At 43.0% G+C, this 27237-nt stretch overlaps 3 protein-coding genes across 3 annotated transcripts; 1 reads left to right on the forward strand and 2 right to left on the reverse strand.

Annotated features, from left to right (window-relative positions):
- Positions 1-594: 594 nt before the first annotated feature.
- LOC124409407 (solute carrier organic anion transporter family member 2A1-like) lies at positions 595-5583 on the forward strand. The gene is made up of 9 exons (XM_046886999.1): positions 595-1228; positions 1319-1528; positions 1676-1934; positions 2080-2221; positions 2338-2629; positions 2778-2967; positions 3142-3400; positions 3484-3916; positions 4362-5583. The coding sequence occupies exons 1-9, from the start codon at positions 970-972 to the stop codon at positions 5483-5485; spliced, it is 3168 nt and encodes a 1055-aa protein (XP_046742955.1). The 5' UTR covers positions 595-969; the 3' UTR covers positions 5486-5583.
- A 597-nt stretch (positions 5584-6180) lies between these two features.
- LOC124408839 (solute carrier organic anion transporter family member 74D) lies at positions 6181-11943 on the reverse strand. Its single transcript, XM_046886082.1, has 6 exons — positions 10898-11943; positions 10701-10810; positions 8800-9912; positions 7970-8357; positions 7039-7140; positions 6181-6909 (listed from the first exon to the last, which is right to left on the reverse strand). The coding sequence occupies exons 1-6, from the start codon at positions 11220-11222 to the stop codon at positions 6749-6751; spliced, it is 2199 nt and encodes a 732-aa protein (XP_046742038.1). The 5' UTR covers positions 11223-11943; the 3' UTR covers positions 6181-6748.
- Positions 11944-17708: 5765 nt separating this feature from the next.
- LOC124408840 (solute carrier organic anion transporter family member 74D) lies at positions 17709-27063 on the reverse strand. The gene is made up of 8 exons (XM_046886083.1): positions 26909-27063; positions 24079-24299; positions 21520-21945; positions 20392-20630; positions 20013-20292; positions 18906-19101; positions 18215-18819; positions 17709-18141 (listed from the first exon to the last, which is right to left on the reverse strand). Exons 2-8 carry the CDS (start codon positions 24263-24265, stop codon positions 17942-17944), a joined length of 2133 nt encoding a protein of 710 aa, XP_046742039.1. The 5' UTR covers positions 24266-24299; positions 26909-27063; the 3' UTR covers positions 17709-17941.
- Positions 27064-27237: the final 174 nt, after the last annotated feature.

Below are 27237 nucleotides of genomic sequence, written 5' to 3' on the forward strand. Positions count from 1 at the left end.
TCGTCTTTGCTACTTTTCAGCATTATTGTAATTGCATGGTAAACGGGTAACACTTGTAGGATAATGTCCAGAGTTTTTTCTTTCCAAATGGAATTCCAAAGACCTTCGAAACTTGATGACCATAGTGTGAAAAATTCTTCCAGATCCTGAAGGTGATGTCAGTGATTTCAGTGCAGAACATGAAGTAAATTTCCCAAGCTTTGAAAAAAAAAAAAACTTCGAACCTTTGAACAAATTTTTTTGAATTTTATAGTCAACGAACGATGAGTCATTATTACGAACTACTTCAATCAAGATTAATTTCTACGCACTACGAGTGACGCTCTAGATGAGCATGTTTTACAACGAATTACCAAATTACAAGTAAGATGCGTGAGAGTTCGACCCGACGTCTGGAATTCTCAAGGAGTTTGCTCTTCACCTCATCGAGACTGGACCCTGAATTGAAAATGAAACGAAGAGCCCTCAGAGTCGAGGGCATCCTTGCGCGAGTTTTGGACGTGGCCCATATACGCTAGTAGAAGACAAGGCGTGTGTGTCACGCAACTTTATCAAGCGAGATATCTGTTGCCGTATCTACGCGAAGATAACACGTGGACTCGAATCACCGCGCCTATAGAGGCTCCAGCGACCAGATTGTGCCTCCGCGGTTAATTCTCTCGTCAGACGTTTCATCCGGGGTAAAAAAAATGCTCGAATTGGATAAAAATAACGGGCAAATTCGCGCCTGAAATAATAAAAAACTTCGGAATTCCGCTTCTCCTTTCACCCTGCAGTATTTCGTCGAACATTAAAGTGTTTCGGGACCCTCGGTGAGTCGATACATGCAGTTGTAACACCCAGCCTCGAGTCACATCGTGAGGTGTGGATGATTCGTCATCGCCTCAGATCAATCTGATAACGAATTACGCTCGATCGGTTATGAACTCCCGAACAGTGAAGTGAAGCGTGTTTCTCCCAGGGACCGAAATGGCGATCGGACCTCAGAGGGTGGTCAGGTCGGAACTCGAGGGCGGATTGTCGGGACCCGCCAATCCGATTCCAGACGAATCCATCGACTGTGGTTGCGGACAGATGCCCTGCCCCAAACTTGCCAGGTTCGCCACGCGAGGTTTGTTCGTTGGTCTCGTCAGCACCATCGGAACCATCCAGGCTGCAGCTCAAGCCTACTTCTTGATCACGAGTCACACTGTGGCCAGGAAGTTTCAGTTCGATCCGAACATAATCGGTAAGTCAAAGAAACATCGTTCTCTTACCTCGTCCGACCGTGGAAGATGGCGCTTGTTTGTGACCCACGGCTCTATTTGATCCCTTTCAGAATGGATTGTTGTTCTCTCGTATCTTACCCCTGTGTTATTTGGCCTCCCCGTTGCATATTGGGGCGACAGAATCCACAGAGCCGCATGGACTGGGGGCTTGGCCATGGTGCAAGGTGTCGCCTATTTTTCGCTGATTATTCCACACCTGGCAAGCAGCGAAGAGGCGGAAACTGGGTCGACAAATGTCACCCACATGTCACTTTATTCTGGTAGGTTTCAGAGGAATAGAAGTTGCATCTGTAAAATCGCTATTCAGACCAGTGAAAGTAAAGCTTATCGAGAGTATCGAGAGAAGTTGTACTTGATAATGATTGTGAAAATTCCTCTGTCTATTAAATGGATGTATCTGTCAATAGATGACAGTCCAGAGCTCTGCTCCCCGGAGATGGCGGCATTGACCATGAACAGCACAGACACGGGTTACGTGATTCTTGGTCTGCTGATCGTCGTGCAAATCATCGCTGGAATTGCGAGCGTTGCGTATTACGCGTTTACACTCTCTTACATTGACGACAACACCAAGAAGAAAAACGTTGCTATCTATATCGGAGTTGTTCTCTCTGTCACGTGCTTCGGAGTCTTGCTGGGCTGCCTGTTGGCCTGGTTATGCCTGATGTGAGCAATTTCACTTATAAATATAAAATATCATATAAAATAGTTCAAAGTGAATTCAACCACTTTTGGTATACTCTCAGAGAAGCAAACGCGTCTCTGGCAAATGGTGTAAATTATGAACTGAACTGACAATAAATGTGTTTAGGATAGACTCCGAGAACTTGACTAGGGTGGATACTTACCAGAAACAAATTGGAGCATGGTGGTTAGGCTGGCCAATCCTAGGAGTTCTTTTAATAATTCCTGCTTTCTTCGTTGCTATATTTCCAAGAAGATTACCTTCAGAGGTGAACGCATGTACCTGATATCATTTAATACAATTGGGTGTATGAAAAGAATATGAAATATCATATCAAATCGATGAAGAGCTTGCAATGCCAAGGTACAAACCGATTTTTTTCAGGTTGTAGAACAGGCAGCAGCCTCCATCTTGGATAGCGCAAACGGGTCCAGACGCAGCAGCTTTAAATCCTACAACCAAGCACTTGCAAGTACCGGATTTTTCCAATCGGTACTCAGGGTGTTTACGAATAAAATAATAATATTCAACGCAATGGCTGCCGCGTTCGCCATAACAGCATTGGTCAACTTCAAGGCGAATGAAAACGTTTTTCTCGAGTCCAGATACTACATTCCAAGACCGACGGGGATGTACCTTGGATTCGGTGACCCATGGACGTCCAGATTGATCGCACGTAAGCTCATTTTGATTTCTGATCATTTCGAAGAGACCATTCCGTCAAATAAGCAGGAAAATTTTCCTCTCAAATTTTGCGCACAGCTATTTTTATCACTGCCATAAAATATTGCGTCCAAGACATCGTCTCCAATTATTCTCCTCAGATATCACGAGACCCATCGTCGTGGGCTCGTTGGTCATCGTCGCTGGTCTAATCATCGCAAAGTTCAAGCCTGCAGCATCATATGTGGCAGGATACACCGTCATAGCCATGGCTTTAACGGCAACAATTTTTCTAGCCCTAGCATTTGCCACATGCGACAAGCCATCGATAGTCGGATCCTACAGGGATACGTAAGAGAAATAATTATCCACTTTCGATTCTATTCCTTCTATAACGCGTCATCGAACACCAAATTACTGATTAAGAATCTATTGCCTGGCTAGAACAAGATTTTTGAAAATAAAATTTTTTTCTTTCTTATGAAATTTGTCACTGAAACACTTTAACAACTCCTCAATTCACAGATTGATACTCCTCAAATACTGCAACAAAAACTGTGGCTGTTCCCGTGACGCAGACTTTCGCCCAGTGTGCGACGAACAGGGAAGATTCACGTTCTACAGCCCGTGCCACGCGGGATGCCACACTGTTGAATTCGTCAACAACACCAAGTACTACAGGAACTGTAGCTGCGTTGAGGACATGTTGGGCTTGGGCAACACCGACGCTGTGGACGGACCCTGCGGCTCGACGAGTTGCCATATCGGTTGGATAATTTTTCAGGTGAGTGCAGATCAGATATCAAGAATCCATCCGCCTTCTCCCCCGAATCTATAATCAACGACCATTCGAAATTCTAACACTAGGTGAGCTCGGTTTTGGTTACGGCTTTGCTCGCTTCGGCGGCAGTGGGAAACGTGATCATAGTCTTCAGGGCCATATACCCGCAAGACAAAGCGTTGACCGTAGGTTTCCACATGGGCCACATAGCCACGATGGCTTACATGTCTGGAAAGATACTGTACGATCGAATCGTGGCAAAAGCTTGCAAACTTTGGGGTACTGACGAAATCGTTTGCCGCTTGTACGACACTGACAAGCTTGCTGACTACATCTGCTACCTTTCTGCGGGCATCGTTGCGATAGCTGCGATCTTCCAGTTCCTCGTCTGGTACTGCAGCAGGAATCTTAAGCTCTATGGATACCCCGAAATTGATCTACCGGAGGACACCGAGCTCCAAGGCGTGCAAACGTCTCCCTTACTGAGCGGCGTTCTGGACCCTGTTCCAGCAAAATCTGGTAAGTACCGATGTGTGGGAGAGTGTAACCAATCCTGAAGACAGGGGTGAAAGACGCCGTGAATAAAAATCATTTAACGTCACTAGAAATCGATTGAAGTCGTGAATTACTTCAAGTAACGTAAAATCACCTAAACTCATTAGGTCATTTGAAGTTGCTTAAAGTCAATTGGAACAATTTGAAGTTACTTCAAATCACGTGAAGTCACGTGAAGTTACGTGAAGTTACGTAAAGTCACTTGATGTCTCTTGAAGGCTCGTAGTCGTAGTCATAAAATCACTTAAGTCACTTAAAGACACGTAAAGTGATGAATTTTTTTGAACTCTTGAATTTCTGAAGTCAGTTGCACACCCAACTTCAGAAGTGGTTTCCTCTGATTGTTACTGTCTCACAGACACTTACGATTTGTAATTGACTCATCATAACCGTGTATCACAATTACCAGTTGATACCGTAGACGAAAACCCTAACGGCAATCCGGGGAACGTTGATACTGTCCTGACGACGACTATGCATTCAGCCACGGCAGTTCCTCAGGAACGAGTTAATCAGCCTCCGGTGGCGGAAGAAGTCACGCAGACGAGCACCCCGTTGAAATTCGGACCTTTGGGTCCAGGCAACATGAGGACGAAGAGTACCGTTCCTGCCGTCACCGAGGCCCGAACGGCAGCGGAGACGGAAGACGAGCTGGACTCATCAACGGATGACGAAACACTTCCAGTAAGGCGAAAACGCAGCACGGAAATCGCTTACAGACCGTTGGAGTTGGACTCAGACGTCGAGATTGATCTAAGCAGTGCGGGCCCGAGGACCAGGAGGAACGTAATCAGCAGGGACTTCGACCCTGTACTGAACAACATCGGGATAGCATCCTTTCCAACACAGAATTCGCCCAAACCAGCAATCGAGTCCGACGAGGAAGACGGTGTCTACAGGGAACGACGGAAGTCGAGGCCGAGTAGGTCCATGCAGAACGTGAGCTCGTTGAGCCCCGTCCAGGAACGAGTCAGGGAGTTCGAGTCGAGGAGCGATAACGACGACGGGTTCTCGAAGACTGACAGCTTCGAGTACTCGGCGAAGGCTCCGCAGCGATCAAACAAGATCACTCCAGAGCTTGCGGCAAAACGTGAGCCCTACAGGCTCACCGGGGACTTCAACGAGGTTGGAATACCGATTTTGGAACTGGACAAGGAGCCGACAACTCCTGTCAGTCCGGTCTTCAAGATCCAGAGCATCCAGGCCAGTCAGAAGAATTTTCAAGGTCATCTTAGCCGCGAAGATCTCGACAAGATTCCAACCTACGATCCGAGTGAGGAGCTCGAAAGCCCCCAGAGTCCGATAAAGTCAGAGCCATATAAGCTTGAGGACGTTGTCGCGGAACCGGAAGTTCCTCCGCTGCCAACCAGTCCACCACCACAGAGCAGCGGGTCTTCCGGCTTCGGCAGTCTGCCTCCTTCTGACGTTGAAGAGAACAAGGCCTTGGCTAGGTCCCGGGAAAACCTTGGCGGTGGCAGTCCGGCCACTTCACCAGGCGGAACCAAGCTGCCAACATTGATTACAGATTTTTAAACTTGGTTCAAGTTCGATCGCGCCTCGCGCGTCACACTGAATAGTACAAGAAAATATGTTATTTTATATATTTATTCAATAAAACGGTTATGTGCTGATTTGTGCTGTGATTCTGTAACTTGCCTAATTTTTCGCCATTTAGCATTTAGACATTGGCATTGTGGAGAATATTTAAAGAATCTAACGGAGTTGAATTGATAGTAACTGAGGCTTGTGAAAACATTTTTGTAGATGCAGGGCTTTGAGCTTATCATTCGAGTTTTTAGAAAATGACAAATTGATTCTAGTCCCTAAATTCTCTACTACAATTTGTTATTTATTACGATTGATTAAATTAGACTCTCTTTGGTTTACGCCCGACAAAATCATCTCGTCAAAATCGAAATTCATTTCAATTCACAAAAATTGACCGTCCTAAAGTTTCCATTTCATTCTGACTCTTTAATTTCACGTCAAGTATTGATTTCAATTCCGAAAAAATTGAAAGTGATCTGAAATATAATTGTGCAAAATAATTTCGGGATAATTAATATTGTTGACTTCGTACTGTTAATGATCAACCGTCAACTTGCTTGCTTTTGGATAAAACTCAATTGGTCAAAAGTTGAATGTTAAAATTACCTGATTCATATTATTACCTGATTCATATTATGTTGTTGACAACCTCATGAACGTCCTGTGCATCAGCCAACGATTTATTGCGTACTTTCCTTGTCTCGTAATTTCACGTTTTTATAATTCATCACCAGTACCGATAGCTAGCATAGCGGTAACCTAGACAGCGAGAATATTATAAAGCGGATGACCTAGAGTCTAGACATCGAGACATTCGAAGGGGATCAACTCAATTACAGCAATACTATACATATATCGTTATTATACGATGATGGTACAGTGCTTATTTTATACAACTAAACTTATTGAAATTGTTTTGAAGTTTTCCTTTAAAGTGTCGATATTTTTTTTTTTTTTAGACTTTTATTGCCACCTGCAGCTTTTACATTCCCGTTTTGCAAAAATTATTCATCTTGGAATAGCTGGGATTGACACGATTTCTGTCATTCACGCAAGTGTTATAAATTACATATAATGTGTAATAGAATAGTATAATGACGTTGATAGGTATACACGTAGAAAAATATGCTTCCGGTACTTGTACCGCTGAAATGGCGTACCTATACTGTATAATTTAATTATAAATATCTAAGGAGATGCTTAAGGTACTTTGGGAAGTCTTGTGTCTGGCGATGAATTCTCTTTTTATCATTCTCGAGGGCGCTCACTCCACTTTTTGCCTTTTGGTTCACAAGTGTCGGAGGTGTCTTCCGCGATGTCCTCCAGCTCGATCTCCTCGTCGAAGATCTTCACGTCCTTGACATAGTACCAAACGCCCACGTCGAATATAGTACCAATTGTGACGAAGCCTGTAGTTATAGGAATTCCGGATAAAAATTTATGTGCATAAATTAAGAGTGCATTACATGACCTTTGATTATCCTTCGAAACTGCCTTGCAGGCGCAGATGTATTATTACGTAAATATCTTATACTCACTTGCAGCGGTAAAGTTCAACAAATATCTCAGGGCCTCTCCGTTGTAAAGCCAACAATTTCCTGTTCCGGTACACGTCTTACCCCAAACTAAACAAGTACTGTCTGAAAAAAAATCAAAAATAGTTCAATATATCACATCGCTTATATCCGTCGTCATTTTTTTTACTTTCAACACTCGAAATCATTGGTATTATTTGGATTAGTAGTATGAGAGGCATTCTAGATGAACTCGATCCACTTTTGACCTCATATTTTTACGTCATCCGAGACGAGATATTCATTTTTTCACGAAACATTGCCGAGTTTCGAATCCGAATTACTCTCCCGAATCGACTTAAAAACGTTTTAATTCTTCAACGACAAGTCAGGGCATAATGTTCCGAGTCTTGAAATGTGTGTAATGAATGCACCTTACTGTGAAAAAAATTCGGACCGAATTAGTTATAACATACTTGACAAAAAATCATTTTTTTTTTTTTTTCAACTTTAGGAACAAAAACTTTACCTTTGGGGAGGCTTTAAATATGTTCACCGTTCAATTTTTCGTAAAAAATTTCCAACTTTCTCATTTAATTGACTAAGAAAATGTGATGATGAAGAAACTAGAATCCTGGTAAAAAGGATGAATCATCCAAAAATACCGTCTACAAATTTGAAGTTAATTAGTCAAGCCGCTTTTGAGACATCTCAAGCACTACAAAGCGTGTCACCGAGTAGAATAGTTGGTGTTATTTCCGATACCAATGCTTCCTAATTATTGATTTTAATTGAAAAAAAATTATGCAAGCGAAGCTCGATATTCATAGTTTCAAATGAAACAAAGCCCAACTGAATTGTATAATTGGTTAAGGAGGTATAAATTTTCAAAAATTCACCCATTGTTTCATCCATTAACTTGTACGTATATGTTACAAAAGACCCTAAAACATACCCATAATGAATCCAAACAGAATTGGCGATGGTATGAATGCGAAGAGGCTCATTATTGTCAGACCAAACCCCATAGCGACGGTCTTGTCCTTTTCATCGACGCACCTCACGGAAACAAGAAAGTTCGAGGCTCTTCCTGTGGCCCCGCTGAACTTGAGAAGACAAACAACAGCCAGAAAGACGTAGAACTTATCCATACAGTCGACTGGACAGGCTCCGGGAAGCGCGGTGCCCAACCTTGGCATGTCCGCGATTTTTGTCGTTGTTTCCGTAAGTGCAATATCCGTGAAGACCGTCACGTTGGAAGGAAGGGTGAGTGAAAACGCCTGCGAAGCCTTCGGTGTGACGCAGCTGCACTGAGTAAATATTTTACTTCCGTTTTCAGCGACCTGGATCGAGAATGACTAAATTAAATCTTTGCTTCAATAAATGTGATTCGGAGTACGTTATTATTTTATTTCTTACGAAGACGGTAAGATCCGATCAAAAAATATTCGCTCTGAATCGTAATGCGTCAATATTTTCCTGCCAGAAAAATGTGATGGAACTTATTCGAATTTATCAATCAAGCGTAATCAGTAGAATATTCTTTATTTTCCTGCAGTAGTTGCTCATGTCTTGAGTATATGGGTGAACGGTAAAATAGTTATGATTGAAAAAACGTGACTCAAAATTTAGTCAAGTCATTCTGGCGGTTCTGATTTACAAAAGTTTCGACGATCTTGATTTTGACCGTTTGGACCGATGAAAGTCGTCCTCAAAGTGTTAAACCCGAATTTCAGCGATCCGGAATTTTGATCTACACCCAATCGATGCTGCATAATCACTAACCTGGAGGTTTTTGCATCCAGCATGGCAGGCGGAAATGAAGGTGTGTCCATCCTCCGAGCAAACTGGATTATAGGTGACATAATCACAGGCGCAGTGTTCGTTGCAGGGTAATTCGGTACGTAGTTCGCCATTGGGAAGAACGGAGACCTGACTGTCGTTAGCGGAGCAGCCGAGGAAGGCGTAGGATACCATCCCCATGACGGAAACGGCGCCGACGATGACGTTCCAGGCGGCGAGGTAGCGTGCCCTGGGCTTATACTTGGAGATAACGAGCCCCGAGAGGAGGATGCCAAAGGCGCTGAATACGAGGCCAACGGTGCCGGTGATGAGGGAGGCGATGGAGGCGGACTGCTTGTACTGCATCTCTATGTACTTGGGCATGAAGATCCAGTAGGGTAGGTAGCCGAAGAAGTAAAATACCGCGGCGAGGTTGTTGCACATGAGGGTGGTGTTGGTCAGGAGGCGTTTGAAGGTCTTCATCATGTCGGAGATCGAGGTAGGCAGCTCGATTTCCGGCTCGTTCGTGAAGCTTGCCGCCGACTTGCTCTTCTCCAGAGCCAATGCCTTCCGCGCCGCAGCCCTCGGCAGTGTCTTCGGAAAAAGAGCAATTATACTCGCGAATATGAACAGCAGTATGGCCAGGATTATCCAGCCCAACCACCAGGCGCCCAGCCACCTTGGGTCCTGGGTCGTGATGGTCGGGGTCAGGGTTGGGCTGATGTAGAACTTGAGGGCGAAGGAGGCGAGCCCGTAGCCAATTGCGGGGCCAAGCATCCGGAGGAAGTAGGAGAAGCTGATCAGTGCCGGGGTCTTCGACTTCTTTATGTTGTCGTCCATGTAGGAGACACCGAGAGTGTAGTGGAGGGATCCTCCCACCCCGGATATCAGCTGGGCTATGAAGAGCAGCACCTGGGGCGCGAAGTTCCCCTCAGCTTCCTCGCACTCGGCACCCCGTCCCTCTTTGCCAAGACAGAGGTTCTTCCGCTGCTTGTCCATGAAGACTGTCGAGTTCTTGGACTCGAGCGGCCCGTGTTCCTTAGTCAAAGCCAGAGCGTCCTCACCCGGGCCGTACATGAAGTGGGGTAGCATCGTTAGGCAGCAGAAAACAACGACCTGATGATGATACATGGATGCACAGTTTATACGGTGGATACCCAAGGATACTCACGGTGATCAACTTATGTTAAACTTATTGGTGGTTGATACTATGCATGCATTTGGAACCGATATCTGACTACTCGACAATCTGACGCGTTCACGGTTCTCAGCTAGGTTGTCAATTTACAGGTAACAGTCAACAGTTATTGACTCGTCGTTATCACAAGAATGGTCAAGCAAAATTCCGAAGCTTTGTCGATCGACAAGGTTTTGTTGATCCTATTGCATTTACTGTACGGGGGATTCTATGCGATATGAAATTTTTGTTTCGACTTTATCTTGATCTCGGTGTTTCTGAGAACATTCTTGAACACAGCTTCCACTTTAGACTTTAGTACCAAATTTGGTGAACATTCACACCGTATTTCTATAAATTGGGAGTAGAATTTTTATTGTACCGGATTTAACTAGTCAAAAAATAGTGATCCCGTCAATTGTGCCTACCTGGGTGTAGACCCATGCAGACGCGTATGGTGTCGCAGTGTAATGGAAACGACGGGCGTGCAAATATGATCGAGTTATCAGACAGTCTCGGCGCTGTAAGCACCGCGACGTCAATTGACAGTTAGTTACCTCTGTTAAACGCGCGGTAGGTACACCAGCTCTCGCGTGTAAAATAATGAATCGAGCTGTACAATGGCAATGGGGGAGTACGAAGCGGGGACTGGGATTGTTTTTCAGGAAGCAGATACGGTCCAAGCTGCCATCTGAAAATTGACTCAGACGCCGCAGAAGAGACTTACCGTGTAAATGCCCAAGGCGATCCATCTGGGCCTGTGACCTCGACCGGCGTAATAAGAGAGTACGACGGATACAAATAGCTGGGAAATGTCATTGCCCACGCTAATCAATCCTGTTGAGAATAAAAGCAAAGTGAATTCTCCGTGACGCGTTAATCCTGCTCTTGAAAGGCGACTCGGGTCGACGAGGATGATCTTACCGGTAGTTTTCGAGGGTATCTTGAACCTCTTCTCTATGGTGGTGATGGTCCCGTTGAAGTACGCAAAGCTTGCGGAGAATATGCAGCCGAGGACACCGTAGAGGAAAACGTAGGCCTTCTTGTTCGCGAATCTCTGTAAATTCGGACCACGGAAACACCAAATTCCACACGCCGTGTCCTCGGTGATCGGCATTTCTCTGAAGACATCTTCGAGCCCTCGGTTCGGAGTCGTCGGCGTCTGAAGCGTCGAGCAAGGAACTCTCAACAGATTGACATGCTCCGGACCGTTTCTATCGTGGTTAGAATTATTGTCAGGCTTCTTCATGCTGGCAAGACACTTCCGCTCGGCGGTGAGCAGCTATTGCAACGATTCTGTCTTGGATCGGTTACCCAGAAGACTGTTGACGCGTTGTAAACATCGTTGAAAAATTTTCAATCCTCTACCCTAGCCAGGTGTACCATATTTATGTGTATTCTCTCTCCCGAGTAGTAGCCGTTTTTTCAATTCTTCTATTTTCGACTTATCTTATACTCACTTCCGTATCAAGTAATGTCTAATTCACATGTTGCGCAGTTCCAAACACCTACGAATCACCGTATAGAAAACAACGACAGAGACTGGACGAAAAAGAGCGAGTACGGGTTGACGGATTGATTGAAAATAAAAACCGTGATACCGAGCCCGAGAATGAATGACGCTCTGCCACTATACCGCTTCTCTAGCAACTGACAAGAGAGATTATAATAATAAAGTCTTCTTTATCGTTTATTTACGCTGCTTCATGCTCGCTATAGCTCGACAGTCCCGGTCGGCTCGCGGGTATACGCATGATGTTCCAAGGAGCACGATCACTGCCACCCACCGTTAGAGGCTAAACTAAATGTAGCAAATTAACCGAGTGACTAACGCGAACCTGCACCGTCGTCCGGAGAGACGTGCAGCCCTAATTAGACCTAAACGCCGATTGAACCGCGTTTAATGAATTCGCATCCGGAAAGTGCTGGTATTCCGTCTCGACTGAGGGCGAGATCCTTCGGCTGTTGAGACATATTGAGGATCTAGGAACTCCGCCACCCCCACCTCGCGAATACAACACATCCAGCGGCTGGATCTCCGTGTGCGTATCTCCAAGACGTTTGCCTGCTCTTATCAAATGTATCTAGTCAGTCGCCACCTTGCCGTGCCGGCCGCAGCCCCCCTCCACCTCGGCAATATTCCCTTCCGCGATTCAAACTGACAAAAGCAAACAGCCGGCCCTTTTGTCACGAAGTCGGCACGGTATCTGTGACGCTTTCTCTATTTTTCATTTTTTCATCGTTAGCTCATGCCGATAAAAAACAGCGACCATCGGCAGAAATTTCCACTCGTCGAGTCCCTTTGCTGCAATGCAAAAACGGGGAAAATCCCCGCGATGGTTTTCTCCAGAGTTGCTCGAAGGTTTCTCACTCTCCGAGGCTGCAGGCATCGGACCACAAACGTATGTCGGCATGAGGATGCGCGCGTCTTGTCAGATAGCTTACTCCAGAGAGAACTTGCTGCTCACATTGTGCGTCCATTATGGCTTAATAGAGCAGACTTACGTCGTATCGTATGTATGTACGCTTGAAACTCTTCCTCTTATGTTGCTGTCTTACTTAATCGGCGTATTGCCCGCCGTCCATGCCCACCGAGCGGTCCTCGTTAATTCCGATTGACTAATTGCTGAAATTTCATTTTTCACTAAACCGAACACTAAATTCATATTAACTGAAAGTGCCGCCGAGACTGTGTGATTGAATTTATCCTTGACATTTAGATGTTTCATGGGCTCACCAAAATGCCATATTGTCATCTGTATTCCTTGTCAAGATTACACTTTTGAATACCTGTTTTAACCTCGGACAGTATCTGAATTGCACCATACTTCTTTTTGCTTATCGAGATACCTTTGAATACCTGTGTTAACCTTGTTCAGCGTACAACTCTCGCCATCTCAGCTTTGATCCATTTTTTTTTAAATATATATATATTTATGTATACATTATTATCCTCACTCTAAAACAATCACTCGGATTTGTTTCATCTTCTTTCAAACTTCGTCGTTTACAGAGACCATTGTACAAAATTCTGAGTAGGATAATCGTGGTTTGGACGCCAATGTTCGAACTATAATCAATCTCTCTTTTATTGATCTAACCGGTTTTCAGAAGTCATTTTTATTAGACATAATATTAATGACTCTCACACTAATTTTAATTTTGAAGGCAAGTGATTATCAAAATTCGGAAAGCAATTTAAATTCTGCTGAAAAAATTGATTTGACTAAACAGTGAATGCGGTCTTCCATTTTTATTTTGGAACACTGTAAGACTGATATTTTTAGATTGAGAATACAGTTTCATGTGTACAATTACACAGAATTAAACTAACATTTCAAAATTTGAATGGTCAAGTGCAAGAAGAATGCCGTTGCTGCAAAATATAACTGGAATAGTTGCAAGAATTATAAACTGCGCACATCAAAAGTTTTGGACGCAATGTTCATCCTTAATTTTATATTTTATAGATTTTTTTATATTAATAATTTTTTAATAATCCGTTTTGTAATTTTCATGAACCTTTGCTTTCATAACTAATATCTGCAGACTTTCGAAAACCATATAAAACCTGAATTTTCAAGAAGCTTGAAAGTGAAAGTGCCATAAATAACTAATGAATAAGGAGAAAAATTATGGAAATTAATACAACATTTTAGAGACAACCGAAGGGTGTGAAAAACGGATGCATCAACTACGAAATGGCATATCACCATTGATCATGCTTGGGTAAGTTATGGTTGTACCTTCGGGAAGTCTTAAAGCCGAATGTGTTTCGTACATTTTATTTATAAAAGTCGATTTTAAAAGTGCCACTGCTCAAAAGAGAGTAAGCTTGACCGACCCGACAAAGTAACACGTTATATGCAGAACTTTTAACCACCCAAGCCATTATCAGTAAAGTGCGATGTGCTTACCTAAGTTCAAAAATAAAATGGGATGGTGCAATTGAGTGCGCTGGACGCAGTTTCGGATTTAATATTTTATTGGGAAGGTCGCTGAAAACGAGATGTTAGGACTAATCAAGGTGTGTGGAAACACTCAAACCAAGATAAGTAAAATTCCTGGATGCCCAATGTTGATGAAGCATGTTCAAAATTTTCCCTGCTATACGTGAACGCGTCACTCGTAATAAAATTCATGATTTTACCTGTCCTCTACCTGTCAAAGCTTCATTTTCTCAGCAGTGAGTTAATCGACTTTCCTGGAATATTTTCGTCCAAATTCAAAGAGTCGATTAATCAGTGTGCTGAATGTGGAGTGTTAGTTTGAACCGTTTCAACCGGTTTTTTGAATCCTCTATTTTCCTCCGTAGAAGAACGATTGCGGAGAAGCGTGCATATATAGGATATTCGATTGCATCGGCATCTGTATGCTTGTTTGAAGTAATGACATCGGTGTCAATAATATCATCGTTAGAGGCAACATTGGAGTTACACGTGGCAAACCTGTTTTCTTGTTGCATCAAATCAATGAGCCTAAGCCTTGGTACTTGACGTACGAAGAACAGATCCCGTTATTTATCGAAAAAAATGGCGTCAGTCGTTGTTCATGGATTTCTTATCTCTAAGCGCTTTCTGGACAAGCGGATACAAGTACATTTATAATGCGCATATGGAAATTAGTACGAGAAACCTGTAGTACACGTAGTAGTTGTACCTAATAGTGCAATATCTGCAGCTACCCAGGTAATTACGAGAGAAGTTAAGCAATCAATACGTGCGTTGAGAAAATGGAAGGAACTCGTGATAACTCACGATCTGATGAGACGAGTAGCGAATAAAAATTTTTATTCTTCTTGCCAATCATCCTCAATATTTTTTCTTATCATCTCCATTTGTTGTTTAATCGCTGCTGCCAATGATTGTTATCAATTGTTGAAATTTAGTGCTTATCGGAGGTACACTTTAGACGTGTGATTGCACCCGGAGCAAACAATAAATTGCGATAACTCCTGCATTTTTATTGTTACGGTTATTTTGATCGATTGTACTTCAGCTGCTTGGTTCGTGATACGAAAGGATTCGAGAAATGCCGACTTCGATATCGCTTGGAAATACTTTTTAGAAATACTTTCGGTGTTATGTTCACAATTTTTCAATAAATTCATAGGGCAATTCAATATCTGACGTGAATAGTATTCTATTTGAAGGCTAAAAATGTCCTGATTTTCATGCATCTGAAGTATCTCGATTTTTAATGCTTAACAGAAGAGGAATCTTAATGCTTTGATAATGTCATTGCCCGGTGATCAGAGGATTGCGTAATATATTTAATGGGAATATTCTGCAGTTTGCATGGTTTACCCTTCTTCGCATGAGCATGAGATAATCTTACCGAACGAAGGCGAGAGACTGCGCGACTTAACAGAAGAAATCACAGATAAAACTCATCCTTGTTAAGTTTGATGCCCCTGTCGCTAATCTTATCGGAAAGTGCAATATAGTGTTGCGAATAGATCGCAATTTGTGCAGCAAATATATAGTGTAAATCACTGTTTGCGGCCGATTACATATAATCGATACCTGTTTCCACAGACTGAGAAAAACGATTTTTTTATCTCACAGTAAAACGCTATTGAACGTGTGTGTATAACACACAACTTTTCTTATTGTAAATAATAAACGATAACAGTATCGCGATGAACAAATTCGTGGAGGACTCGATCGAGCAACAACTGAGAATTCATATTCAATTCCCAAGAATTCACGTCAACTTTTCATAAATTATTTTCCCAAATATTAAAACAGGGCATCCATGATCATTACTTAAACGGTGTTTCCGTGTATTATTGACTGTGACTGTAACTATCTGATTTCTCAACTAAATTGTTTACTTGGTGTACACGCGATTCATCACAGACCTCAGTTAATGCATTAATAAACATACCGAGACAACTTTATCATCAGTCTATTTTCATGATCAGCCTAGTGTGGTTTACACCAAGCAAATGTGGCCGCTACAGGTGCTAAGCAAATGCAGGAAATGCATTTATTCCACAGGTTATATAACGGGCGCCGCCACAAAGTTTGTCGTCCAATGTTCGACAAGCACCACAAATATTCGTCTCACTTACACCGAATAGTGAAAGTTGTTCGATATGAGTAAAAGGTATGAAAAAATAAAAAAACGCAAAGGAAGTTAAATGGGTACCAAAGATACGTATCAATTTTGAAACCGACTTCCTCCTCTTTCATAATGATTTCAAGATTCTACGAAGTTGATTGATAAAGAATAAGACTCTGTCAAATCCAACAAGCCCTACCATCGAGTTGAAAAGTTTTAGCATTTTTTAGTCAAGGGTATATACGTCTATTGTATCAATGATTGCAGAAATTCATTTGCTACCGTTTTTCCAGTACTTGACAATATTCGGTAACTCTCAGTCCGTCGATTCGCAGGAACTGGTTTTCGAAAGATTGAGAGGTCCGCGCGTAAAATGATAGCCAAAAATGTAAATTGAATGTTGCAACCCAATTGTCGAGTGAATCAAGTAAATTACAGCATTCAGAGTCGAGGCCAGGCCGGACGAGTTAGATTAGACTCATGATTACTGTACTGGACCATTTAGCGTCTTGACGCCTTCGCGCGCTGGTCATAGGGGGGGAGGAAGGGAGGAAGGAGGGAGGGAAGGAGGGATGAGGGACGGAAAGGGGGGAGGCGAATTTTAATCATTCCACGTGAAATGCCATAAATAATTCATCGCGATATCAATCGACGGTGATTACACGGCTAACCGTGAAACATCTTTTTCCCGGAGTGGACTCGGCAGTTCGTGGCAGAAATCCGAAAGCACGATCGCCAATACCTCTGTGAGATGTTGCTGCATCGCGCGACATGACACAGCAATGTTGCTTAGGAAGGTTGCCGGGGATAAAATGGACGTTGTATAGATAAGATTTAGTGCCGACTGTACTTGGGCTTAGAAGAGGCTGATGAGTTCTGTATGAAAGATGGGTCAGGGTCATCCGCAATGCGTCGACGTACAAGCACCGTCAAGACGGTGAAAATTCGCGAGTCCAAACGCAGAGTCTTCTTCGAATCTTCGTCATCGGAAGCGCGGGGGTGCGATGAACCCTCCACTCGAGTGACAGTTAATCCATTAATACCGGGCCAGAGCGCATCTCCATATTGCTGACGGACCTTGCCGATCGATACGCAGGCGTCGCGACGCAAGTTGGGGGCGCTGAATTCATTAGAGGCGAAATCTAGGAGGCTTAAAAATTAAAAGGCTCTCAAACAAAAACTCCGCACGGCCTGTATAACCTCCACCCCTTTTTCTCCGTTACGACTGCAGCGATCTTCACGGACAGACGGACGAATGGCCTAAGACCGTCAAGCGACGCCGCGACGGTTCTTCGTCTCAGCCCGCCTCCCCCTTCTCGTCGAACCTACCCTGCATAACCGAGAAGGGATGCTAAAACAATTTATATATGTATACACTTTTATTCAGACGACCGCTTTGTGGGAATTACTCTTCGTTTGCGAAGGATCATTGGGCATTTTTTCATGTAAAAAAGCGGCTTGTACATTAAGTCGGTTTGTCTCTCCTTCTTCTGCGAATTCTTCTTTCACTTCCGCGTCAAGCACAGTGGTATAATATAACCTACCGAATTTAAAGTTAACGAAAGGGTTCTCGACGTTTTTTCGACGACAAAACTACCCTCGTAATGAGAGAACCGAGAACATAAAAAATAAAACGAAGATTGATAAATTATGAAAAATATTCTATAACTTTTATTTACAAAAGATTGTGTGTCTCCTTCACATATTTTACAATACCTATTATTAATAATATGCGTGTAAGCTTCGTTACCTATACAACGAGATTGCACCGCAGCATACGTCACCTGCAATCAGCCTGCAATGAGTGACCTCGAAGCCTTAGCGATCATTTTTGTTACTAGTGCAGTGTAATTTATTTATCGTAATTTGCTCAGTCGCTGCTCGAATCGAGGATTGCACCGTTTACGTTACGCTTTGCGCCGAGTTCTGATTTGGACTAACCCTCTGGTTCGTATCGGCGTTGCTCTTACCGATCGGTAGCGCAGGGTTTTCACCCTTAACGAACTCCCGGCGCTGGTCCACCTCGTCCGAACCATACAAATCTAGATTTTTCGCCAGATACCAAACGGCGCTGTCGAAGAGGATGCCTATCACGATGAAACCTGGAATAGCGGTTGAATTAAAAATGACTACCGCCGAATAGTCGAAGCCGCGTAGACTCGTCAAGTCACTCACCAATCGCAGAGACATTCAACAGGTAACGGAAGTTGTCCTTGTGATAAAACCAACAATTCCCCCTTTCCCCGCAGGAATCATTCCAAATAAGACACGTCGAGTCGATCACCGTACCGTATATGATGGGCCCGGGAATAAGGGCGAAGAGGGATATAAGCATGAGGGAGAAACCCTGGGCGATGCTCTTGTCCTCCTTCTCCACAGCTCTGTAATTCACCAGGACATTCCCTATCTTGCCGGAGCAGCCAATTACCTGCATCACGCAGGTTATCACAATGAACCACGTGTAGGGCCCGTCGCAATTCCTCACACAAGGTCCAGCCTTGACCACATTGTCGGTATCAATCGCCGAGGACGTCTCTTTCGACTCTACTTGGCTTCCGGGCAGAACTGGCGTGGGAGCCAAACGAGTTTGGCCCTCGAATTCCAAGCTGCCTAATCCAATTGTGCATGAACAATTACCGAACTCGTTTTTATTCGGCATTGTTTTACACCCAGCGTGACACGCGGAGAAGAAGGTTGTTCCACTAGGGACATGACAGACTGGAGAGTACTTGATACCTTCGCAGGTGCAGTCCTGGTTGCATGGTGCGGTCAGGTTCAACCTGCGAAGGGAATTGAACGTTAAGGTTCGGCAACCGGTTGAAGTGCATGACTTGACAGACGCGCTACTGATCCTCTGATGGCTTACGTCGAGGTTTCCATGTTTACTCCTCGTACACCAGGATCGGAACACCCCAGGAAAGAGTATGTCACCATTCCGGCCAGGTAGCAACAACCCACTATCACGTTCCAGCCGAGAAGGAGCCTCGGACCTGGCTTGTACTTGCTGATCACTATTCCCGAGCCCACGAAACCTACAACCATTCCGAGCAAGGATAACGGTCCTGAAACAGAATATAAGAGAGGTTCTAAACAATTTTGAAGTTGGGCAGGAATTCTCAGGCTAAATTGACGCGTATTTGCTTTATCCTCATCATGCGTGACCCCGAAGCTTGTCCGTCAAACTCACGGCATATAAAGTTCTTATTTATGTGATTCTAATTCGTTTTGTGTCTATTCTTGTTACATGCGATTCTGAAAACGATTTTAGTGCCACTTGTGAGATAAGAATATGATAAAACTCAAACACAATTAGTGAGAATATATATATGTATACACCGAATACAGTAAGCTCGATTTTTTACGCATACCAGTTGTAGACATGATCTCCATGATGTAGAGAATAAAATCTGGGAAATCCTTACGAAACTTTATAAAATTCCATCAGTCGTTCCAGTTTCATAAAATCTACACAAACCCATCATTTTCCATGAAATACTGTGAAATCATACGAAGTCCTTCCCAAGCCTCATAAAATGCTTAGGAACTGGTAAAGTCCGAGCAAGTCTCACACAAAACATTGCCAAACCTAATATAATCTCATATTTTTTCTAAATTTTAAATGAAATCTGTGAAATTACATGACGTCTTATTAAGTGTATGAGATTTTGTCAATTTTTTTAAACCCACGCGAGATATTTGATGATCGAACGTGACACGTGAAATCACTTAAAATAACTCTGTTTTTTGAGTCGCAATGTTCTCATTTTTTTTTTTCAAAGTCAGCCCTTGTTATGATGAACAATTTTTTGATCACTGTCCTGGGCATGCAGAGTAAACGACAATTTGCTGTCTTCTCACGTTATCGTTCCGCAAGTGTAACAAAGTTAAGGATTTTGCAGGCATGGAACACATCACTTTCAAGTAATCACTAAAGCAAGTACACGATTAGACAATAAACAAAGTACTAGATCACCTGCAAGAACTGTTCCACCGCCAGCGGATGTTCCATATTGAATCTCCATGTATTTAGCGTAAAAAGTAATGTAGCCCGATGCTCCAAGAATGTAAAAGACCGCACTGACATTGTTGAAAAGTATAAGTTTGTTTGTAAGCAGTCTCTTCAGGGCCTTTGGAAAGTTTTTCATCGCAATAACTCGGTCCGGCTTATATTCTTCGGGTTTATTCACATCTTGCGGCTGTGGCGGAGGTTTAATATCGTTGGACAAGTCCAGTTTCAGCGGAATTTCGCCATCCTATAATAATACGAGAGATAGAAATCAGTGAGAAATATCTTTAACATGTTTCACACAGCAAGTCACGGCATGATATTTAGCATCAACTCTTCTACGCACCTTGGTGGAGACTTTTTCTTCCCGCTTTGGCAGTTCCTTGGGGAAGAGCGCGACCAGAATGGCGAACGTTCCCATCGTCACACCGAGGATGATCCAACCCAGCCACCAGGCTCCTAGCCATCTTGGATCGCTTGGTGTGATGACAGGGTGCAGGGATGGGTCGATGTAAAGTCTCAGACATAGATAGCTAAGCAAGAATCCAGCTACTGGCCCCAGCGTTCTCAAACCAAACGTTAATCCTGGCGAATAAAAGTGATTCCTCTTACAACTAAAATAAAACATCCGTTGAAAATTCTATCTAACGAAATTATAAAATATAGTTCAACGAGGCGATGTGAAATTGCAGTGTTTATGGTAATTTGATGGTATAATTGACTTTGCAATACGAAAATTCCACTATAAAATATAGTAACTTCAGCCATGGAGGCACGATAGTCTGAACTGCACGTGCATCATAAAACGAGCTTTATTGTTCATGGTACTATGTGAAGGAAAAAAACGAAACTTTTAAGTATCGAAATATGAGAGAAAGGTTATCCACGCGATAAACATTTATCTTTCACCAGACAAGCGACTTGACAAATTGGAATAATTCGCACGGCTCAGATCAGTAAGATTTAATTCTTTTGTTTAATCAGGCTGGAGCTCGGCAGACGATCCACTCGAAATCGGCCAACCACCTGATATCGTTCTCGTCAAGTATGAGCGTCGTATCATTAAACCTATTGTTTAATGATCCACTTGCCGAGGTCAAACCTGCCTCACACGCCCTCGTCACGTGTTGTATCGAAGATATCGTGGATGATATCGTGGGTATAATTCAGTCAAGAAAAACAATTACCGCGCGTTCAGAAAACACATATTACGTATATGTAGAATTATAATTGATAATGATTTGAGGAAACAGCAAGTCAAGACACAGACAACACAAAACTGAAAGTCATGAAACGGATGATAAGATGTCTTTTGACCCATTCTTTGTCCTCGAACAGACATCTTTATATCGACGAAATATCTAGCGGCATTCAGACGTCAGAAAACGGGTCACAAAATATCGTTCAGTCATCATATTGACAAGTTTCAATCTTGTGTTGTTATAACTGCTCCTCTAATTGGCACGACCCTTACCCAGTAGCATCGGAGTGTTCTTCTTCTTCGTATTGTCGTCCATGTAGGTCTGACCTAGGCCGTAGTAAAGCGTGGTACCGATGCCGAGGATGAACTGAGACAAGAAGATCAAAACCCTGGGCAGCAGGCTGACGTCCAAGAGAGAGTCCTCGTCGCAGATTTCCGTCCCCGTCGTCCTCGAGCATATGAACATCTCCGTGGGGTCCGAGGAGGCGTTCAGCATCTTGTGGTCCAGGTACTCTTTGGTCAGAGCCATGGCGTCCTTTCCTGGTCCATAGATGAAGTGCGGCAGAGCCAGGACCAAGCAGGACAACGCACTGAGAGCGACACCGACTGCTATCCACCTCGGCCGATGTCCTGACCCTCCGTAGTAAATCAGGACGATGGACAGGACCTGGGATATCTCGTTTCCGGAGAGCATGATACCTGCGATTCATGATAAAGTTGAGAACGTCTCGAGGCCAAACTAGTCTCGATTGGCGCAGACGTTTCGTAACGATATTGTGAGGCTGTGATAAGTGTGGAGGAGTTTTTCCATGAGCAGACAGGTAAACGAAAAAAAGAGAGACGACAAGTATCGAGAATTTTATAGACGTCGTACGTTCATTAGAGCAGTAAACAACGATTCAAATTGACTCGTAAGTCATTTTCTTGGAAGCCGATAGTTGCCTCTGATAAGCTATCTTCGGACTAGCGTACATACCGCTACCATCTGCAGATTGAATTCGTGTTGGTAACGAGCGTGTGTGTTTTGTACATATTTGTTTGTACACCGCATACACGGCGCGATCGAGGCTTCCCAAAGACTTTTCAGAACAAGTATTATCCCAAGGTACGATGGCTTATCCGACCGCGTATTGGTATACGATATATACATTATATTTACACTTGCGGTGGAGAAAAATCAACCGCAAAGTGCGCGGCTGCGGTTTTAACTTGTTTTCATTTATTAAATGACTTTGCTAGGTTTCGCAACGACGGATCCCGGAAAAATCTCGAACACTTCCAGGCCAGATGATATTTTATTATCCGTTTCGATTGCCGCGCAATATCACGCGATTTCAAACATTTCAAAGCGGCGAACCACGGCTCGTGTCGTTTCTTTTTTTCATTTTTTCCTTCCTCTTGCCGTACGGGTGATCGATTGATTTTTCTCAGTTAATGTCTATACAGTGCAATGCAAAGTGATCGAAAGTAAGCCGCTAAATATTCCATTCGGTGGATAATTCTAAGATCCACTTGTGACGATTACTTATCTGAGACAACGTTTCTCACGTTACGAGAATAACTTTCGTGCTGGTTTCGAAATCAGATAAATCGTTGACGATATGAATGAGCGATGAATAGAGACTCTGACTTATCGACTACATGCAAGAACTAGGCTTGTCCTACACCACGAATTGTTGTTTGCGATATTCTTTGCGGCTACAATGCGCTTTGTTTGCTCACTTATTGTGATTTCCTATTACCATCGCTATTGATGAATTGCGCAACGGGATTGGGCTTAGTTAAATAACCAAGTCGACATGTTTGAACGAGAGGTGAAAAAACACTGATCATTATGCACCTCTGCGGATGTACTTTTATGTAATACCCGCTATACGTGACTTGCAATCACACGAAGAAATCCATGCCCAAACAACTGCTTTGATTACACATTATCAGTTCCTCTCCAAATATCATATAACATTATACGGTTTAAGACTGAGCAATATAGAATTTAATCGTCGTCGTTTTGTGAGTGACTTGGAAATAGAAGTGCCTGGCATTCTTGAAATTGTTATTATGAAACAAAAGTTGTTACTTCGAGGAGAAGCTTCGCTACTTTTATGACTGAATATTAATAAATTCAAATTTTTTATTCCCTATAGCATTATTTTACTCTTGAACTTTCTTTAACTATATGATCATCAAATTATGTCATTTCCCTTCTCAATTATAGGTTGAAATAGCGCGTATTCGCGAAGATACTCTATGGTGTCTCATTCATAGAATGACTATCCAATCTACAAGCAATGCTAGTAAATGACAGAGTTCTTGTATATTTTTATTTATTTTATTTTTAACTGCTAGATTCTAGATTAGTTCATATCTATTCATCAATCTCGAGTGTGGATTTTTTCAAGTGCCAGGAATACATTTGTCTCGTTGATATTTATCAATCGAATTTTTCTCTGAACTAATTTACGTTGTTTGCGAAGTAAAGCAGAAGCAAAATTTCCACACCCACTAATAACCGATTTGACCACTTTGATCGAAGTGTACATTTCCACACCATACCAAAAAAAAAAATCTCGGAAGACTTGAGTCGTTTTACTACTATTTTAGTTTACAACGAAATGTGATGATTATCTATGGACATAAACGGGGGAGAATATTAAATTATAAACCAAATGAATCGAACTCAAAACGGTGGCTTACCTAATCATTTGTGATTCTAGTTTTAATGCAACTGCATCGATGTTTTACCAAAATTCATCCCAACAGTTAAATTCTTTCGAAACACCCGAGTTATGAAAATGCCCCCAAAATAGTGGACATAAATTAAGAATATCTCACCTGTAGTGCGACTGGGGACTTTAAACCTTTTCTCAAGGGTGGTGAGAGTGACGGTGATGTAGATGAAGGACATCGCTTGCACGGTGCCGAGAAGTGAATAGACGACCATGAAGGACTTGAAGTTCGCTTTTCCCCTCAGCCATCGAGGGTAGAAGCCGAAGACTCCGCAGTCATGTTCCCCGGCCATAATCGATCACTGCAACTGCACCGATCTGTGCAGACCGAAATAACGTTACTCAAAGTTACCGAACTCGGAACGGCATGACATTGAATATGTCGGGTTATCCGAAGCATACTCCGAACAACACGCTCTCACAATACAGTTATGGTCAAAAGGTTTGTGAACCGCCAATCAGAATGCCTGAAAAATACGAAGATAGCTACTTTCAGGCCTGACGGATAATCGGTTATCCGACCTCTTTCGAGGTCGACTCACCATCGCCTAGATCCTCCTGTCAATACGTTCCTCAAATATTTTGTTAAATTTGATATTTTAGTTCACTCGTAATCAATGTATGCGACTTTATTTGGATAGATAACAGTTCAAATGTGCTGCTCAACGATACGAAGAACAACTGCGAAGATGAGTCATGTGATTCGTGGCTTGTTGGTAATCCCCGCAAAGGTTCGCTGATTGGGCACGATGCATACTCACCTGTTTGCAATTGGTGCAATGTTTTGGTCATAGCAGGTGATAATCTTACCAGACCACCCGTCATTAGTCGTATTGTTGCGTTAATGATAATTTACGTATCGAGACGATTACGGGGAGCTTTGAAAGGTCAGGATTAATCAGACGTTTCGAGAGGTGAACGATGGATGGGGGAACTAAACGACGAAGAAAACTACAAGCTCATTCTTTTGAAAGATTGACGATTAGCTAAATGAAAAGTATTAAGTAAAAATATTCTGTCAAACTGCAGGTGATTGTTCATCCAGGTCTTTTAGGCGTCAGATTAAATACGGTTTCAAGCAGATTTGAAGCGGACATTCTGCGGGATAAGAGCGTAGAGCATGAATATCTGATTATAGTAACAAGTAGTTCTACAATCTAGTGACTAATTGACGTGTCAAAATGATGTAATCTCGTTGTCAATTTAGATCTTTAACGCATATCGGTAAATTCACCTATTTGCAACCTCTGGCTACGATTACATGAGGCAAGGCCAGAGACATATTCAACGACATTAATTCTGTCACAACTCTCTGAGGATCGATTCACTCCAATGCTTCTCAAATTTCTTTAATGCGTTGACGATACGTAAAGAATATTCGCGGCCTGTTTCAAGGCTCTCGGATCAAATTCGAAGTCAACTTACACTCTGTGAATAAGCATGTTAAGCTCACGGACGGAAAACATTCGGTTGTAACGACCGGAAAAATAATGGAGCAGTTGCATGGAGAATTTTCATATATCACACGGCGGCGTGTCAATATTTTCAGTGGGTTTAGTTATAACTTTATTCGTGCACATATCGATAATTAGACCAATTCCATGACTTAAATCGACAAAAACGCTCGCGGCTCACCGGTAACAGGACCGGTCGAACCAGAATTTTGTAAACTGGAATGAATAACCTTTCAGAAATGTAAAATTGTTTGTCCGTTCTTCAAGCTTCACACAAGGCAGGATTATAACGATAACCAAAAACAAAACTAACGAAAAGAGACAGCAAATATAACATGTCACGATGATAGTATGCATTGTATTTTTTATCGAATGTTTGTTCTTCGTAATCGGAGCAATGACCTGAATCGATATAACTTCAATGGTATAAACCAGAAAACTGCATTATTTTCTCAGCATGGGGGCAGGCCGGATTTTCGCGATTTTGCACTGCAATCGGACGTCGTTAATTCATCCTGAAATTAGCGTCTTAAAGGATGATTCAACTTCCTGTCGCTGAATCATAATCTTCGATAACTTATCCGCACGGATCGTCAGAAAATCGGTAAAAAAAAAAATAAGCCGACGCGAAATGACATGGAAGAAAACGAAGCTGTCGTCAAAGACAGACGATAATAGGTACCTACATCGGCTCCATACTGACAAATGCCGTGTAGTATAAAGGCTGTTATGCGGCCTAAACGATGCTCGCTCAGACTCGGGCCTCGACTAGTTTAAAGCGTTTCAAGCACCCAGGCACTCGAGTGTGTAACGTGGGTACAACAGCGTCAATTTTCCCTCTTACGAATCCCCTCTTCAACGGGCTTACGGTACCAGGGATTACCAGCATTACACACACGGTGCTTTTCAATCTTATCGCTGAAACGCGCCGGTTATCGGATTAGCGATCGAGATCGCAATCGTCGCAGTTCGGCTCTTCGCCGTTCCGACCTTCGCATTGCGAGGCTCTGAGTTTTCATTTCATTTTTCGTCCCATCCTCTGACGTCCTACTAAACGGTCAACCAATCGCCTCCGCATAGGTGATCGGAGATCGGCAAGTCACGAACTTCGTCAGCGATCGTTTAATTGTACACCTGCCGGCACTGAATCGTTACGCAATCGCGTGATCGGTAGTCCGAGTGTCATGCTTCTGGTCGCAAGTAACCGGTAATTCACAGGATCGAAATTCAAACTCTGAAATATCTGCGTCGGATTATTCAATTGGGTCGCGTGTCCGTTTCCCAGTTTCGAGTCACGGACGTCGATGAAGACAGTTAAATCGAAATCGCGTCAAGATCGACTTACTCGAAACAAGGAAATCGGTAAACGCATCTTTGATAGTATCTTTTCTACACAGCGTGTTGCAAGGCTCGATATTAATCTCCAGATTCTATACCGAACAAAACTGAAAACGGTTTAAATTTTTCGACAACACGACTCACCTCGTCTTTTGTAACTCGTCAGCGGAATGTCACTCCTTGTTCCATAGATGCAGGACCGCAGAATCCCGGGTCCTTGCTTTTCGGTAACAAGGTGCGTTCGGCTGCAGAGGCTGGATCGGTCGATCCAAATGTCACTTGCAGTCGGCACAGTTTGATTGCGCGAATAAACGCGGCATAACTGAGGGGTGCTCATACCTCTATCTATACTCCCCCACCAATAAATTAAACTGTTTAACTTTCCCACCAAATCATCCAATTCGTTCACTGGTGGCTCTATCTCGCGAACGCCCAGCCAAAGCCTCGCTTCATTGGTTCGCATCCAAGATAGA

The sequence above is a fragment of the Diprion similis genome, chromosome 8, assembly GCF_021155765.1.
Source record: "Diprion similis isolate iyDipSimi1 chromosome 8, iyDipSimi1.1, whole genome shotgun sequence".
NCBI lineage: Eukaryota > Metazoa > Arthropoda > Insecta > Hymenoptera > Diprionidae > Diprion > Diprion similis.

Bases quoted from the DNA above. Each gene is read 5' to 3' on its own strand.
- LOC124409407 (XM_046886999.1), top strand. From the start codon at position 970: ATGGCGATCGGACCTCAGAGGGTGGTCAGGTCGGAACTCGAGGGCGGA. The intron at 1,935-2,079 runs GTGAGCAATTTC...AAATGTGTTTAG, and splicing joins TTGGCCTGGTTATGCCTGAT to GATAGACTCCGAGAACTTGA. The intron at 3,917-4,361 runs GTAAGTACCGAT...CACAATTACCAG, and splicing joins CCCTGTTCCAGCAAAATCTG to TTGATACCGTAGACGAAAAC.
- LOC124408839 (XM_046886082.1), bottom strand. From the start codon at position 11,222: ATGAAGAAGCCTGACAATAATTCTAACCACGATAGAAACGGTCCGGAG. The intron at 8,358-8,799 runs GTTAGTGATTAT...TTCTCGATCCAG, and splicing joins CTGGATGCAAAAACCTCCAG to GTCGCTGAAAACGGAAGTAA. The intron at 7,141-7,969 runs GTATGTTTTAGG...ATTTTTTTTCAG, and splicing joins TCTGTTTGGATTCATTATGG to ACAGTACTTGTTTAGTTTGG.
- LOC124408840 (XM_046886083.1), bottom strand. From the start codon at position 24,265: ATGGCCGGGGAACATGACTGCGGAGTCTTCGGCTTCTACCCTCGATGG. The intron at 21,946-24,078 runs GTGAGATATTCT...CATGAATCGCAG, and splicing joins AGTCCCCAGTCGCACTACAG to GTATCATGCTCTCCGGAAAC. The intron at 20,631-21,519 runs GTAAGGGTCGTG...TTTATTCGCCAG, and splicing joins GAACACTCCGATGCTACTGG to GATTAACGTTTGGTTTGAGA.